Source organism: Schistocerca piceifrons, chromosome 2 (genome assembly GCF_021461385.2).
Source record: "Schistocerca piceifrons isolate TAMUIC-IGC-003096 chromosome 2, iqSchPice1.1, whole genome shotgun sequence".
NCBI lineage: Eukaryota > Metazoa > Arthropoda > Insecta > Orthoptera > Acrididae > Schistocerca > Schistocerca piceifrons.
In genome coordinates, this window is record NC_060139.1 from 704,726,104 (window position 1) to 704,743,736 (window position 17,633).

A 17,633-nucleotide genomic window follows, 5' to 3' on the forward strand; every position below is an offset into this window, starting at 1 on the left:
GTGTGTGTGTGTTTGTTATGCTTGTGTAAACGTGTGTGTAGATGGCCTTTTGGCCAAAAGCTAAACTGTGTAGCAGTCTTCTCATTGTGCCCATTTGTGACTTGGCATCATCTCTATATGGTGAGTAACCAACTATTCTTTTCATAATATTGTTATTAAAAACAAGAATTTGTCAGAAACACACATTCATTTTTGTAACACCTGTTGTGTATTGTAAGAAATTTCTGTAATGCTTCTGTTTCTTTGTGGCACACACAGTGCTCACTTCTGAAAACCTTTAGAGGAATAATTTTGTTGAATTGTGTAAGAATGTAATAAAATGAACTGTATATCTTCACTTTCATTATCAGCTGGTAACATGGCTCTCATTAATTCCAATGGCAATTGGAATGCTAAGGCTGTGAGCAATGGCTTTGGCTCATTTTAAAATATATTTTTGAAAATTTCTTGAGTTGTTCTTGAGGTATTTGTGCTGTTAAGCTTTGGCTCTTTCTCCCAGTTTTCAAACAATGGGAAATCCAGGATGGAATAAGGGTGATATTATGAAAAGGATAGATTGCTACTCACCATGCAGATGAAGATGGTAACTCGCAGATAGGCACAGCAAAAAAATTTGTCAAACAAGTAAGCTTTTAGCCCAAAAATGCCTTCATTGGAATTAGGTAATATGCACCCACACACTCACACAAATGCAACTCACACACACATGACCACAGTCTCTGGCTGCCGAGGCCAGTCTCCCAACCCTTACCCTGCTGTTCCTCTCCCTCCCTGCTCCAGCCTCCTCCTTACTCCCACCACCCAGACTGCTTCTTCCGTCATGCACTCTGCTCGCAGTCTGGCCTCAGTAGCTGGAGACTATATAAATGTAAAAAAATAATAATAAAAAAGTAGGAAGTCTTGCCTCATCTGCAAGAGACTGTGGTCGTGTGTGTGTGTGTGTGTGTGTGTGGTGGGGGGGGGATTGTGTTACCTAATTTCATTTCGATTAAGATGTTATTGAGCCAAAAGCTTGCTTGTTCAACAGTCTTTTTTGTTGTGCCTATCTGTGACTCAGCATCTCTGCTCTACAGTGAGTAGCAACCTGTTCTTTTCATAATATTTTTCAGTTTTCATATTGTCTCAAATTATCTTCTTTGTGTATCTTCTATAATGATCATAATATACTGTGTGTTTTTGTTCATGTTTGTTTTATTGTTTCTATCTTTTATGTTTCATGAAAACAGTAATATTTCCTTTCCCTCACTGCCTAAACATGTTTTGAGAGCAGTTACTCATAGAATGCAACAGTCATAAAATCTGTAAAGTAGCAACCAAGGGTGAAAATGAAATACGGACCATTAAGTTGACAATATTAACTGAATTCAAAGGTCACTTATGACATAAAAATATAGTAAGATGTGAGGTAAGTACAGGTGATAAAATTCAAAGAATTTTATAAAATGTAAAATATATGTAAAAGTAATAAATGAAAGTCATGTAAATTTAATAACATAAATTTTATGAAACTAAAGTTAAGAATATCAGAAGGGAAGTTTTGGAACCAGCAAATTAACACAGATTACAAAAGAATCAAGTACACTGCAGTAATACTAGAAGTAGTGTGGTGATCAAAACACTTGCCTTGTATTTGTAAGGACAGCGATTCTCTTCTGAACATCCTGATTTTGTTTTCCTGTGGTTACCCTCAGTCTAAACATCCATTCCAACATGGTTCCTCACACATGCCTTAGTCACTTCCTTTCCTTCAGCTGAGCCACACATCAAAACTGCAAAACTGACAGCTGGAGGAGCAAGTAATGAAAATGGTTACTCCATCGTTTTTGCTTGACAGACACTGGATGAGAGAGAGAGAGAGAGAGAGAGAGAGAGAGAGAGAGAGAGAGAGAGAGAGAGGGGTGTGTGTGTGTGTGTGTGTGTGTGTGTGTGTGTGTGTGTGTGTGTGTGTGTTTCTGTCATCTATTTTTGACGAAGGCCTTACTGGCCAAAAGCTTTATTTGTGACAGTCTTTTTATTGTGCCTATCTGTGACTCTATATCTCCGCTATATTGTGACTGGCAACTTTCCTTTTCATAAAGCCGAACCCAGGATGGCCGGATGTGGGTTTGAACTGTCATCCTCCTGAACGAGAGTCCAGTGTGCTAGCAGCTGTGCCACCTCACTCAGTCTTGCAATAGTAACATGCGAAATAGAAGACATAAGAGTTCTGGAGAATTGTTTGGATGATAAGCACTTTCAGAAGACAGATATTTATAATTTCTTCAGAAAGTTAAATACAGCTGTCTTTACAAACAAAAAATAGTCCACTCTCAATGCTAGTTATGCATTTAAACTGATTTACTTTTGTTCCAAGATGTCTTGTGGAGTAATATTCTGGGACAGCTCAGTTCATGCACAAAGGATATTTTTCTCCTGCAATCATAACATGGTGTTAATTTGCATATTTCCTATAAGCTACTATTGTACAAGCTGAAGACTCTTTCACTGATGCAGTTCAACTACCCCCTCATAAGATTTGTTGTTGACAACCTATTCTTATTTAAAAGAACCAGCTGCATCCATACAGTGGCAAAAAATCTCTGCATCATAAGCATGAGCTTCTTCATTTTCTATGGATTTAAGCAAGACTTTGAAGACCTTTAAAGGAAAACTACATGTTTTCACATACAATTTGAAGATTTCTCTCTTAGGATATTTTGCAGAGAATAGAAGCTTCCAAAATAAGTTTAACTGTAGCACACCAAATTAATAAAATTTATGGTAGATTGCTTTTATATGAAAATATCAAGGCTATTACCAGAGCCAATAAATTTTCAACAAATGACTTTTTTCCTGCAGTGTGTTAACTGTGAGGATTCACAGTATCTTAAACAGACAATTAATTGGAAACAAATTATAGCACCTGGCTGTAATTTTAATTCTTAACACCACAACAAAAATAAAATTGTAGCTGGTGCTGTAATTTGTTTCCAGTCTTCATCATGTTCCCACTGTAATATTATTGTTTCTAAATATTTTTGATTAATACACACACAATGTAATGTCATATTCCATGATTGTATTATAATGAAGCACTCTATAAAATAATAAGTAAACTTATATGCAAAATAAAAGAAAGGCAACCACTCATCTTTAGCAGACTGATGTGTCACTCAAAGAAGCACGTAACCGGATAACAGTATTAACCAGCTTCGAGCTCTGGCTATTTAAAAAAAAAAAGAAGAAGGGGGGGGGGGGGCTAAATACCTCATCTACATTTTTAACTTCATAAATATGTCAAACCTTATAAGCATTTTGACTGAATCATCACTTATTTATTTATTATAAATTCATGCTTTTTTACCATATAAACTTTACTAATTAATACATTTTATTTTAAATATGTTATTGCCATTGTCATATAAACCATTTAATACTGGTTTTACGTCCAACTATTAAATGTAATTGCATCTGTAAATGTATTATCAGGTACTCCTGCACTTTATAATTCTATTATTGTTGGGAACTGCCGTGAGTAGTCTATCAAAGCTGAGAAACTCCAGTTGTCTTCATTATGCTATCTTTTTGCCTTAACCAACTGCTTTAATACTTACCTGGTCAGTTTGTGCTGTTCATAACTGCATCTTCAATAATGTTTCATCATATTTGTACAATTCTCAATGGATACAGTACAATGCTCTACAGCATTGTATATTTGTAGTATTATGACACCTCAATGTATCACATAGTTTGTCCATGCAATACTCTGTTGAACTGCCATATAGGGCATCAAGTTTTCATGTAGTATTTTAAACCTCCAGCTTCATTTACTTTTGTACATTGTTCTTCCACGGTACAAAATTTTTCCTAAAGTCAGAAAGACCATTGTAATATGTTACACTGGTTTGCTGCACCTTTCCATGCTAAACTTATCTTGTGTAAGTCTTTTCATAGACGCATAATTATGCATCCTACATTCATTTGGATCAGATTATTGTATTCAAGTGTTGCTGTCCCTCTACAGTTTCTATCCTCCTCACTTCACTTCATTACCAAATTAACTGCTCATAGATGCTTCAGGATGTGTCCTATCAGCCTACTTTTTTTTTCAGCCAAATTGTGCCCAGTTTGATTCAGTGACTCTTCACTACTCCACCAGGTATTCAATCTATCCATCATGTGTTTGTATACTGTATTTGCCCAGTTATTTTTTCCAAAATTCATCACTTGAGAAATACAGGGTTGTATTGCTGCTGAGGCTAACATTTTTACATTCTGTAGTAGATTAATATAGGCGGTGTCTCACATTTACTGGTGAAACATTGACAACTGAGGTCTCATGCAGATTTATTTTGCAGAATTCAGAGGGATTAAAGGGGGAACAATGACAACAGCAAATGTTGTTGTGCTGCCAACCACGGAAGTGAATGGATACCATGTACATTGGCTTTTTGTAAAGATCTACCATGTTTAAAATGCAGTTTGCTTGAATCCATTGCAGTCAAAACTGAAGTGATTTTAAAAGTGGGCAAGTACACAGCAACAGAATTTATTTCTGCAGGAGACAGAAAAAGTCTAGATGGGCACCAGTGGCATATCTACATGTTTTTCACACCAGTGTTGTCAAAGCTCACTAGATGAGCTATGATGAGAATGAGAGGGGGTGTGTCAGCTGTTGTTTCTATGCACACAATGAGAGAGAGCAGCAGGCAGATGGCATGTTTGGAACAAGAGGTAAAGGAATTTGTCACATTCTTGCATTAATATATATGTGAAATCCTCTATGTATTCAGGAAAAACAGCTGTTCTCAGGTCCTTCTGTATCCATGACCTTGGGAATCACAACACATTCAGAAGAAACAGCCAAATATTTATGATAACCAAGATTCAAAATTTTTATTGATGTCCATTTCACTCACAGAATTCCAAGCTGTGCTATTAGGTCCTACCCTAACCTCCACTTTGGAAATTGTGATACATGCAGAAGGAACAGGCAAATATTTGTGACATTCAAAATTATTCTTTGCATTGCTGCTTGTTTATAGAAACACATTGTCTCTTCCCTCCCATCTCTTGGAATAAATGAAACTATCATTCCAGTTAGTAATACCAGTGGTGTTGATGGTGGTGGTGATAGTAATTAAAAATAGTGATACCACAGATTGGTATCACAGATACGACTGGGATAGATAGTAAGCAAAAAAGGAAATGAAAATAGAAATAAATGTAAACCATTTCTTTTTGTTTTTTATTTCTTCTGGTATTATCAGAATGTAGAAAAATGAGTAAACAGCATAAGTTTACAATAGGTAAAATGTTAGCTTCTTTAAGCAGGTACGTTATACTGTATCAAAAGAACAGTTTGTAATTCTGATTAGTCAGATTCTGTTAAAAAAATTTTTTTAAGAACTCTAGTGGGGGGGGGGGGGGGGGTGCGGCATTGTCTTATATTTCATGTCATCTTGTACTCGGGTAAATATGGCAGCATGTGTTACATAAATGTTTCCTCAAACGTGCCTCAGGCACATTATTTTCCTCCAGCTGAGGCATACATATTTATGCAATTTAAGCACATTCTGGCTTGTCAAAGTAATTAATGAAGAAGTACAGAGTCAAATTGAGAAGAAGAAGGCTTTATGGTAACAACCTGATTCATTCCACATCTCTGTAGGTTCTCACTTTGATAGGATCTACATACGATGATGAATATTAAGCTACCAGTAGGAACTAAACAGTTGCTATTTAATATAACTGAAGAAGCAGCAGCACTTTTCAAAGTAGTGACTGTCTTACAAATTTACTAGCTTACATTTAGCTAATGTATGCACAGGTAGTATGTAACAGGATAATAATTGTTTGTTGTAAGTACAGTTTTCATATTAAGTTTGAAGAGTTGCTTTTCTTAACATATATGATATATTCATTTAAAGAAATGGAAAGTCCTTGATGAAATAAGGATTTTTGACTGCATACAGTTTTCTTCTCAAGGTACTCTTCACAAAAAATAAGAGTAACTATTTATAGCAGATATCATTCTGTGTGTACAGTAGTACTTTTTTCAGAATCAGTGCCATAGGTCTATATAAAAGTTATCAAATTGTAAGAATAAATTTGTATAATTAGCTGCATCTTATATATTTTTACCAGATTTGATCCACTCCATGCATCACTGACATCACAAACACAAAGGTACAATATTATCTACATGCACTTGTTAATCATCTTGACAATATTACATATGTTGGAATTCTCAGAGACTGATACCATACTCTCCCTTTGACAAGAATTAAGCTAGTAATCCCATAAAATATTGGGTCATAGGAAATTGCTCTTTTTACATGTAAGGAATACTGGCAGAATGGTTTTATTTTTATTTTTATGTATACGTCAAGTTCCGTAGGACCAAATTGAGGAGCAAATCTCCATGGTCATGGAATGTGTCAGTACATGAAATTACAACATAAAAGTAATAACAGATAAAAATAAATGTTTATGAACCCAAAAAACTTCAGTCCATAAGTTTAAGTAAACGCGATCTACAATACAACAAGAATGAGCTTAATTTTTCAAGGAACTCCTCAACAGAATAGAAGGAGTGACCCATGAGGAAACTCTTCAGTTTCAATTTGAAAGTGCATGGATTACTGTTAAGATTTTTGAATTCACATGGTAGCTTATTGAAAATGGATGCAGCGGTAGACGGCACACCTTTCTGCACAAGATTTTAGGAAGTCCGATCCACATGATAGTTTGATTTCTGCCAAATATCAACTGAGTGAAAGCTGCTTATTCTTGGGAATAAGTTAATATCGTGAACAAGAAATGACAGTAAGGAATATATATGAAGGTTGAAACTTAAATAGTGGCAACTATTTATTCACAACCGATGCAAAAGAGTTACATGTTTGCACCTGTTACTGTCCTTCAAAGTAGTCACCAGCATTGTGTAGAACCCATTGCCAGCGATGTGGAAGCTGTAGTATACCATTGGCAAGGCCTGTTCTGCTGATGGTGCAAATGGAGCAGTCTACTGCCTGTGGAATCTTTGGAACAGTTCTGAAGCGAATGTCACAAAGTGGTTCCTTCATCTTCGGAATCAAATCAAAGTCACAAGGACTTAAGTCTGGGGAGTATGGTGGATGGTACAGTACTTCCCAGTCCCATCGACCGAACAGAGCAGCCGCAACTTGCGCTGTGTGTGCCCGTGCATTGTCGTACAAAATGATGGGTGGGTTGCGCAGAAAGTGTTGCCAATTCTTTCCCAAAATTGGTCGCAGGTGATGCTCCAAAAACAAACAGTAGTACTGTGCATTGTCAGTCTGCTGTGGCGGAACGTAATGCATTAGGATAACACCATTACAGTCATACATGAGAATCACCATAACTTTAGACCACCCCATTTGCACCATCAACAGAAAAGGCTCTGCTAACGGTGTACTAAGCCTTCCACATGGCTGGCAATGGGTTCTACACAATGCTGGTGACTACTTTGAAGAACAGTAACAGGTGCAAACATGTACCTCATTTGTATCAGTTGTGGACCAAAAGTTGCCATTATTTAAGTTCCAACCCTTGTACATTGAGAGGCCAATGTCAAAATATCCAGACTCGTGAACAGGGGTCGACAAGAGGTTTGTGAACTTACATCACTAATTGCCCAAATCGCCTGCTTGTGAGCCAAAAATATCCTTTTAGAATGGGAAGAGTTACCCCTAAATATAATTCCATATGACATAAGCGATGAAAATAAGCAAAGTAGGATAATTTTCATGTCAAACGATCACTCACTTCAGATACCGTTCGAATAGTAAAAAGGCAGCATTAAGTCTTGGAACAAGATCCTGAATGTGGGCTTTCCACGACAGCTTACTAACCTTCTGAAAACCTAGAAATTTGAATTTTTCAGTTCCACTAATCATAGGCCCATTCTGTGAAAGTAAAACTTCAGGCTTTGTTGAATTTTGTGTTGGAAACTGTAAAAACTGAGTCTTACTGTGATTTAGTGTTAGTTTATTTTCTACAAGCCATGAACTTAGGTCATGAACTGCACTATTTGAAACCAATCCATTGTGGCACACAACATACTTTACTACCAAGCTAGTGTCCTCAGTAAGCAAAAATATTTTCGAGTTACTTGTAATACTAGAGGGCATATCATTTATATAAATAAGGAACGGGAGTGGCCCCAGCACTGATCCACGGGGCACAACCCATTTGAACGTACCCCACTCAGACTCCACATCACAGCCTTCTCAACATTGTGAATAATGACCTTTTGCTGTCTGTTGCTAAAGCACAAGGTGAACCAATCATGAGCTACTTGAGCTACTCCCCATATTCTGTAATGGTCCAACTTCTGGAGCAATATTTTGTGATCAACACAATCAAATGCTTAAGTTAAATAAAGAAAATATGCCAAGTGTTTGAAACCTTTTGTTTAACCCATCCAGTACCTCACAGAGAGAGGAGAATATAGCATTTTCAGTTGTTAAACGACTTCTTAAGCCGAACTGGACCTTTGATAGCAAATTGTGTCATTTAAAATGATCACTTATCCCTTCATACATAGCCTTTTTGATAAATTTTACAAACACTGATGGCATAGAAATAGATCTAAAATTGTCTACATTATCCCTTTTTCCTCTTTTATAAAGTGGCTTTACTACTGAGTACTTTAATCATTCAGGAAACTGACTATTCCTCAAGGAAAAATTACAAATATGGCTAAAAACAAGGCTAACAAGTGCAGCAAAGTACTTTAATATTCTGCTAGGCACTCCATTGTAACCATGAGAGTCCTTAGTCTTCAGTGATTTAATTATTGACTCAGTCTCCCTCTTGTCTGTATCACAGAGGAGTATTTCAAACATCAGTCTCAGAAAGGCTTTTGCCAAGAAATTTATATGTTTCCCTGTAGAAACTAAATTTTTATTTAATTCACCAGCAATACTCAGAAAATGATTGTTAAATACTCTACATATATCTGATTTATCAGTAACAGAAATATTTTTACTTTGAACTGACTTTATATTGTTGACCTTGTGCTGCTGACCAGACACTTCTTCACAACTGACCATATGGTTTTAATTTTATCCTGTGAATTAGCTATTCTATTTGCATACCACATACTCTTTGCCACCCTAATAACATTTTTAAGCACCTTACAATACTGCTTGTAATCGGCTACTGTAGCTTGATTGTGACTTCTTCTAACATTTTGATATACTTCCCACTTTGTTCTACAAGATATCGTTATCCCACTAGTCAGCCACCCGGGCTGCCTATTACTACTAGTACCCTGTCGAGAATGTTGTAATGGAAAACAACTCTCAAAGAGCATGAGAAATGTGTTAAGGAAAGCATTATATTCATCATCTATATTATCTGCACTATAAACATCCTACCATTCTTGTTTCCTGACAAGGTTTAAAAAACTCTCTATTGCTGTTGGATTAACTTTCCTATATAGTTTGTAATTAAATATGACATTTGCTTGAGTACTAAAGCCTTGTAGTGTTAAAATTTGTGCATCATGGTCTCAAAGGCCATTCACCCTTCTACTAATAGAATGCCCAACTAGTAATGAAGATTGAATAAAAATATTGTCTATGGCTGTGCTACTGTTCCACTGCACCCTAGTTGGAAAAAACAGAGTCTGCATAAGATCGTATGAATTTGAGAGATCTACCAACATCCTTTTTCTTGCACCATCATATAGAAAATTTATATTGAAGTCACCACATATGACTAAATTCTGATACTTCCTACAAAGTGAATCAAGAACCCTCACTAGTTTGAGCAGAAATGTTCTGAAGTCAGAGTTAGGGGACCTATAAACAACAACAATTAGAAGTTTAGTTTCACTAAATTCAACTGCCCCTGCACAACATTCAAATATCTGTTCAGTGCAGTGCTGTGATACATCTATAGACTCAAATGAATACTGTTTTTTACGTACATAGCCACTCGTCCACCCCGCAAGGAACTCCTCGAAAAACAGCCAGCTAATCTGTATCTTGGTAAAGGAAGCCTCTGAATTGCCAGATAATTAAGTGGTGTTCTGATATACCAATAATTTCTGAGTCAACATCTATAAGCATTTCACTAAATTTATTTCTAATACCTCTTATATTTTGATGAAATATGCTAATTCCTTCTGTATTTAGTTAGAGGGACTTCCTTTAAGCAGGTATACCTATCAGCTGACTTCAGTCTAAAAAAGGTGCAGCTCTAACACCAACTACTAGGAATTTTTCCATGAATGATCACATCACCACCACCACCCACTACACTATCACCTATAAGCTTTACCAGTCTCCCCTTCCCAGTGAATCCCAGTCTACTGACAGACCCAACAGGCACTACTGAGATGTGACCCATGCTTTCTGCCATCAGCGCCCTCTCCTGCACCATGTTAATGTGCCTAACAGCCGCGTGAAGATGAGGCTGATCGTGATGCTGAAACAGTTGCACAAAATGCACATTAGTGCCACCAGTTTGAATAGCTACCTTTACCAGGTCACCACCTACATCATACTCCCTGTCCCTATCAAGACTGTTACCTGCTCCACCCATTATCACTACCTGATCCTCCTCCGTAAAATTTCGACATAACTCCCCTATAATGTCAGTCACTTGAGCCAACCCTGCACTAGGCTTCACAATGCTGGTGACCTGGTACTCACTCCCGAACACTTCCTGCAACTGCTGGCCCACTCCTCTACCATGCAAACTACCTAGCAGCAGAACCTTTCTTCTGTTAGACTTTGCAGCTGACCTAGGCTCCTAACTGCTGAGGATTGCTGTGTGTTGCCTACATCTACAGCTGCGCGAGGCTCCTCTCCACTCAACGCTGACAGTTAGTCAAATCTATAGCATATACACAAAGCATAACTGTCTGAATACCTCCTCTTTGAGCTGTCTTCTTGCCAACTGCCAGTTCCCATTCCCCACCACTTTTCACCCCCCTCACCCTATCTAGTTCCTCTTTTGTGCATTGTAACTGCACCTGAAGGGCACAGATCTTACACTCCTGCTCCTCTATCAACTTATTTCTACTAAAGATTTCTACTAAAGATTCTTCATTCCCAGGAGAGGTCTTCCTAGAACGCCCACTGGCTTCACCACTGCACTCCCCCCCCCCCTCCCCCCCCCCCAACCAATGAAAATACTTTGAACAAATCCCACACCATAACCCACTACTCACAAACCTATGACAGAACCCACACTTCTCACTTGTGGTAAAATTTTACAGTTACTGAAAAAAACTATACCTCTATGTTACCGAAGTTCAGTTACACCAGTAGAACTGTTTATAGAACTAACAATAGTGGTCTCGAAATTCTCTATCTACTAAGAAAGCAACAACTTGTATTAATACTACTACACCATAGCTAATACCAATACCAACAAAACTTCACAAAACTATTAACTAAATCCTAAAATTCAAACAGCCACTGGAACACTCAACAAAGTTAAAACACTGAATGAAACTTTGACTGAATTATTCACTAGAAACAATAAGAAACATCAGCAGAAAACTAAAGCACAAAATTTGCTAAATGACTTCAACACACAGAAAACTCTAAAAAACACAGCAATCAAACATTTCTAAAAGTTTATTAAATCGCTATTTTGCCACAAACAGTGTGAAACACCACTGAAAACTATTAAATTTAATAGCTGTATAACAGTGCACAAATAAGTTTGTCAGTACTTAGCTTTATAACCGCTAAAGCTGCAGTGCATGCCACAAAATGTAAGCACACTACTGAGGCATGAGGCTTAGACGAACAACGTAAGCACACTCACGAATAACAGACCACTTGAGTAAATAACACAGGAAGAAAGACTGAGATTAGTGAAAATGCACTAACAATTTATTTTTACAGAAAATATTAACACAAATAAGCTTTAAAATAGTAACTGAAGTCTGTCTGCTGTTTGCCTGTGTCACAGAGAAAATCATGTAATGGCAATCACAGAATACTGGTTAGTTTTCAGCATTTTAGGAAAGCCTTTGCCCTTTTTTGAATACCATGAAATTTTCATCTAAGGGGTGTGCTGTAGAAATTAAAGTAGAGGATAAGCTCTTCCATTATCTAAAATTGAAAAATTGTCCTCTTGTCCAAAGTTAGACACCATATTATTCAAGGTAATTTATGTTCTCTTAGTGCATTTAATTATTTAGAAAAACTTAGCCCATCATGAACCATAGGAGTTACTAAATATTCAGAAGTGGTGCAATGCAACATGCTTGAGATAAAAAAATGATCATATTTTCTTTCTCAGAAAGTTGAACTAATATGAAGCTCTCAGGTTTTCAACTGAGTATGTTCATCAGAATGGTATGACATTTCAGTGACATCAGTCGAGTGGAAAACAGAGCTTTATATTATTTACGTAGTAGTTAAAATTCTTACTTAGTCCTTCCTCCACAAATAGTAACATACAAAAAAATAAATAAAAGCTGTTCATTCTGTAATTTTATTTCAGGAACGTGACTTTGACAAGCATGTTGCCTACTGCCGTGATGAGCCAGCTGCACAAGAACTACTGCAAGAAAATGATGAAGTCCGAGATTATTTTGATGTAAGTACTCATTATAAAAATTAATTACTTTCTGCTTTAATAAGAAGCAGAATCATTCATCAGTTCCAATACTTTTAGTCCACTTGTTAATAATGTGAAAAGAATTTTTTTACAACTAAGGTTATGTAAACTGTGCTCTTCTGTGTTATATGTCTGTGTTTTGGAGTCTCTGATAAGCTCTTGGCACAAAGTAATTGACTGAGCAGAGAGCAGTAAATTACAGTTCATTTTAAAATACTTTAGAACAAAGAATAAATGATGGCATATTCCCTTGCTTCCTGTGTAGTTGTATCATTCTTCCCTTGTCTTTTTTGTTACTTGTTGCTTGTTATGTGTGAAATGATGGCATACCTTCTGCTGTCATAGAAGTAACTGTGAAATGTTTAACTGAAACTCATGAAAACATGTTAATAAATGTTGTAGTATGCAGACTAAGTGAGGATTGTCATGAAATGATAATGAGTTAGACAATCACGTGATTCGAGGTTTGTTTAACTCGTACATGTACCTTCTTTTTCTTACTGATCTTAGCCTAAATTATCACTATATTGACACAGTCATAAATGCCAAACTAGTTGCAATTGATAAGGCAATGGGTTTTTGATCTTAATGTAAGCATCTGTCAATCACTCTGAAGGGAACATTTCATAAGATCTTTAGCCTTTACAGATTTAAACTTTTCTCATGTTTCATGCAATTTTTTGGTTTTAAACCTCGTGGTCCGTGGGTAAAAAATGTTTACCTAAAAAGTTTAAATTAACTGCTTATTTTTTTAAACAAGATACTAAAGTGGTTTCTGCTTGAATCATAACTGGACAATGTTAGTTTCCGAGTATGTAGAACAAACTGAAGACAATGTGGATTTCAGTTTTTAAGTGGAGCAATGCAAACAGAATCAGTATTTTACTATTTCAATGATGAATTTAAATAACTGAAGGTAAGTTTCAGGGTTGAAATGAAAACAAAATTTTTCTGCCAAGAGTGATGGAAGCACTCATTAATATGACATAATACATAAACTTTAAATATGTAGGTGACCCTTAATTTACAGTCTCCATCACAAATTTTCCACATTATTCTTAAAGAAAGAGAAAAAGAGAGCCTACACTAGAAAATAACTGTAGATTAAATTGAGTAACTATTCTGTCTCTGTGCTGTTAAGTGTATCTGCGTACAGATGAGTTGTTTCCTTTTCTCAGTTTTGTTAATTGCTTCAATCCTGAATTTCCATCATTGTTGTATAAAGTGAATATTATATTTGGGGACAAAGTATTTTTATGAAATAAAGCATGATTGGACCTGGAAGAACATGGGGTACCCTAGAAAGCTTCCATCTAGTCCTCTACATGATTTTAGAGATCAGCATCTACTACAGATGATGGCATCAAAGTACAGATAATGAAGCTTATTATTGACTCTGTACTGCCCACAATAATTCATACTTTCAATCACTCCTTGACCCCTAGTGTTTTCCCTGAGGCCTGGTAACAGAGACTTGTGAAGCCACTACCAAAGAAGAATTTTGCCACAGCACTCTCTGATTACCAACCTATTTGCATTCTTCTGGCACTTTCCAAAGCTTTAGAATAAATAGTCCATGACCAGATAATCAACTACTAGTTAATGACATACCTACTAAAGCAACAAAAATTTCTTCATGTGTGCACTTGGCTAGAGGACAAATATAAGGACGTGGAAGCATATATAATGAGACATAAGATAGACGCTGCCTACAGGAAAATTAAAGAGGTGTTTGAAGAAAAGAAGACCACCTGTATGAGCATCAAGAGCTCAGATGAAAAACCAGTCGTAAGCAAAGACAAGTCACCAGAAAGGTGGAAATGGAAGAGGATGTAGATGAAGGTGAGATGGGAGCTATGATACAGCATAAAGAATTTGACAGAGCACTGAAAGACCTAGGTCGAAACAAGGCCCAAGGAGTAGCCAATGTCCCATTACAACTACTGATAGCCTTGGGAGAGCCAGCCATGACAAAACTCTTTCCTGAGCTAGACGTATGAGACAGATGAAATACCCTTGGACTTCATGAAGAGTATAATAATTCCAATTCCAAGGAAGGCGGGAGTTGCCAGGTGTAAAAATTACTGAACTATCAGTTTAATAAGTCACTGTTTAAAATACTAACAAGAATTCTTTACAGAAGAATGGAAAAACTGGTAGAAGCCAACCTCATGGAAGATCAGTTTTGATTCCAGAGAAATGTAGAAACACACAAGGCAATACTGATCATAAGACGACTTCTCTTAGAAGGTAGCTGAAGGAAAGTCAAACCTACATTTAGACCTTTTGTAGACTTAGAGAAGGCTTTTGACAGTGTTGACTCTGATACTCTCTTTCAAATTCAAAAGGTGGCAAGGGCTAACGTACAGGGAGTGAAAGGCTATTTACAATTTATACAGAAACCAGATAGCAGTCATAAAAGTTGAGTGACATGAAAGGCAAGCAGTGGTTGAGAAGGGAGTGAGACAGGGCTTTAGCCTATCCTCAATGTTATTCAGTCTGTATATAGGGCAAGCAGTAAAGGAAACAAAAGAAAAAATTGGAGTAGCAATTAAAATCCATGGTGAAGAAATAAAAATTTCAATGTACGCCAGTTACATTGCAATTCTGTCAGAGACAGCAAAGGACTTGGAAGAGCAGTTGATTGGAATGGACAGTGTCTTGAAAGGAGGATATAAGATGAACATCAACAAAAGCAAAACAAGGATAATGGAATGTAGTCAAATTAAATCACAAGATGCTGAGGGAATTAGATTAGGAAATGGGACACTTAAAGTAGTAGATGAGTTTTGCTATTTGGGCAGCAAAATAACTGATGATGGCCGAAGTAGAGAGGATATGAAATGTAGACTGGCAATGGCAAGAAAAGAGACATTTATTAACGTGTCAGGAAGTGTTTTCAGAAAGTATTTGTATGGAGTGTAGCTATGCACTGAAGTGAAACATGGATGATAAACAGTTTAGACAAGAAGAGAATAGATGCTTTGAAATGTGGTGCTATAGAAGAATGCTGAGATTAGATGTGTAGATCATGTACTTAATGAGGAGCTACTGTATAGAATTGGGGGGGGGGGGGGGGGGAGAAAAAGTTTGTGGCATAATCTGACTAGAAGACGGGATTGGTTGGTAGGACATATTCTGAGGCATCAAGGGATCACCAATTTTGTGCTGGAGGGAAGTGTGGGAGGTAAAAATCGTAGAGGGTGATCAAGAGATGAACACAAGTAAACAGATTCAGATGGATGTGGGTTGCAGTAGTTACTTGGAGATGAAGAGGCTTACACAGGATAGAGTAGCATGGAGAGCTGCATCAAACCAATCTTTAGACTGAAGACCACAACAATATACACTTATTATCCCATTAAATTAAGAATTCTTGTTTTCAACCAGATTTTTCTTGTTTCATAAACCTCTCAACTAGAACAGTGTGCCTAAATTTCTTGCCTCATCACTCGATATCTCAGAAAATTATCACTTTTGTACAGCTATAAACACACACTTTTGTACACCTATTGCTAAATGAAATGCATCTGGCTATCAGGAGAGTGAGATGTGAGGCTGTCAGTGACTTCAATGACAATACCAGAATATTATTGAAAGATTTTTCACAAAACCTTAACAATATCTAGACATACAAAGGCTGTCAGTGTCGCTATAATTAGTGGCTAGACACTCATGGGGGGACACAGGAATTGAAACTGAGGATAGCAAATCAAAAGCAGAGATACTGCTCTCATCCAATGTTCAGATCATATGGATGTACTGCCATTGTTTACTTCTCTCACCACAACAAAATGAGTGATACAAAAAAATTAAAAAAAGAAGTGATTGTATGGCATTTACCTGTCTACAAAAAGAATAACAGAAGTGAACCACAAAACTGTTATCCAATCTCATTTATATTCATCTGTTGCAGAATCCTAGAACATACTCTGAGCTTAGACTTAATGAGTTATCTTGAACACAATGATTTCCTTCATGCCAGACAGCATAGATTCTGAAAAAATTGGTTATTCCAAAATCCAACGGTGCTTTCCTCTCATGATATCCTGAAAGCTATGGATCAAGGCAGTCAGGTAAATGTAGTATTTCTTGATATCTGAAAAGCATTTAACTCAATACCACACCAGTGTTTATTAACAATAGTATGAGTTTGGGTACCAAACAAAATTCTTACTTCAGTGAAGATTTATTGGTAGGTAAACCACAGTACATTATTTTGGATGAAAAGTCATTGACAGAAGTAGAAGTAATTTAAGACATGTCCCAGGAAAGTGTGCTGGGACCCTTGTTATTCATATTATATGTTAATCACAAGACAAGACATTATTAATAACAACCTCAGAATGTTCACAGATGATGCAGTTATTGGTAATCAAGTACTCTCAGATAAATGCCGCAGTAATATTCATTCAGATCTCAGTAAGATTTCAAGAGCTGTGAAGATTGAAAACTTCCTTTAAATGTTCAGAAAAGTAAAATTATCCACTTCACTAAATGAAGGAAAAGTAGTATTCTCTGACTACAACAGCAATGATTCAGATTAGAATCAGTCATCTACACAAATATTTGGGGGGGAAGGGGGGGGGGGGTAACAGTTTGTTGGAATATGAATTGAAACGATCATGTAGATTCAATTCTTGGTAAGGCAGATGGCAGACTTTGGTTCAGTGGATGAAACTGGGAAAATGCAGTCAGTCTAAAAATTAGATTGCTTACGAGTCACTTGTGCATCTCATCATAGAATATTGCTCATATATGAATAACCTATAACAATTAGTACCAACAAGATGTTGAATGAATACAAAGGAGGAGAGCAGGAATGGACAAAGATTTGTTTGACTCTTGGGAGACAGTCACAGAAATTTTAAAGAATATGAATTAGCAGACTTATGAAGATAGATGCAAAGTATTCCGTAAAGCCTAGTTACCAAATTTCAAGACCTGGTATTAAGAGAACAATGCAGAGATATACAGGGTAAGCACAATGTCTTGCCCTGATTATAAAAATTTATAACAGAATAACCATTTGACATAATAAG

General features: G+C 36.6%; 1 protein-coding gene across 2 annotated transcripts in view; it reads left to right on the forward strand.

Annotated features, from left to right (window-relative positions):
• The window catches only part of LOC124774939 (obscurin), a 694,794-nt gene that overhangs the window by 30,339 nt on the left and 646,822 nt on the right, over window positions 1–17,633 (forward strand). For both annotated transcript variants that reach the window (XM_047249630.1, XM_047249632.1), the window contains exon 3: window positions 12,475–12,570. In XM_047249630.1, coding sequence (XP_047105586.1) covers window positions 12,475–12,570 — 96 coding nt within the window. The remainder of the gene's footprint in view (window positions 1–12,474; window positions 12,571–17,633) is intronic.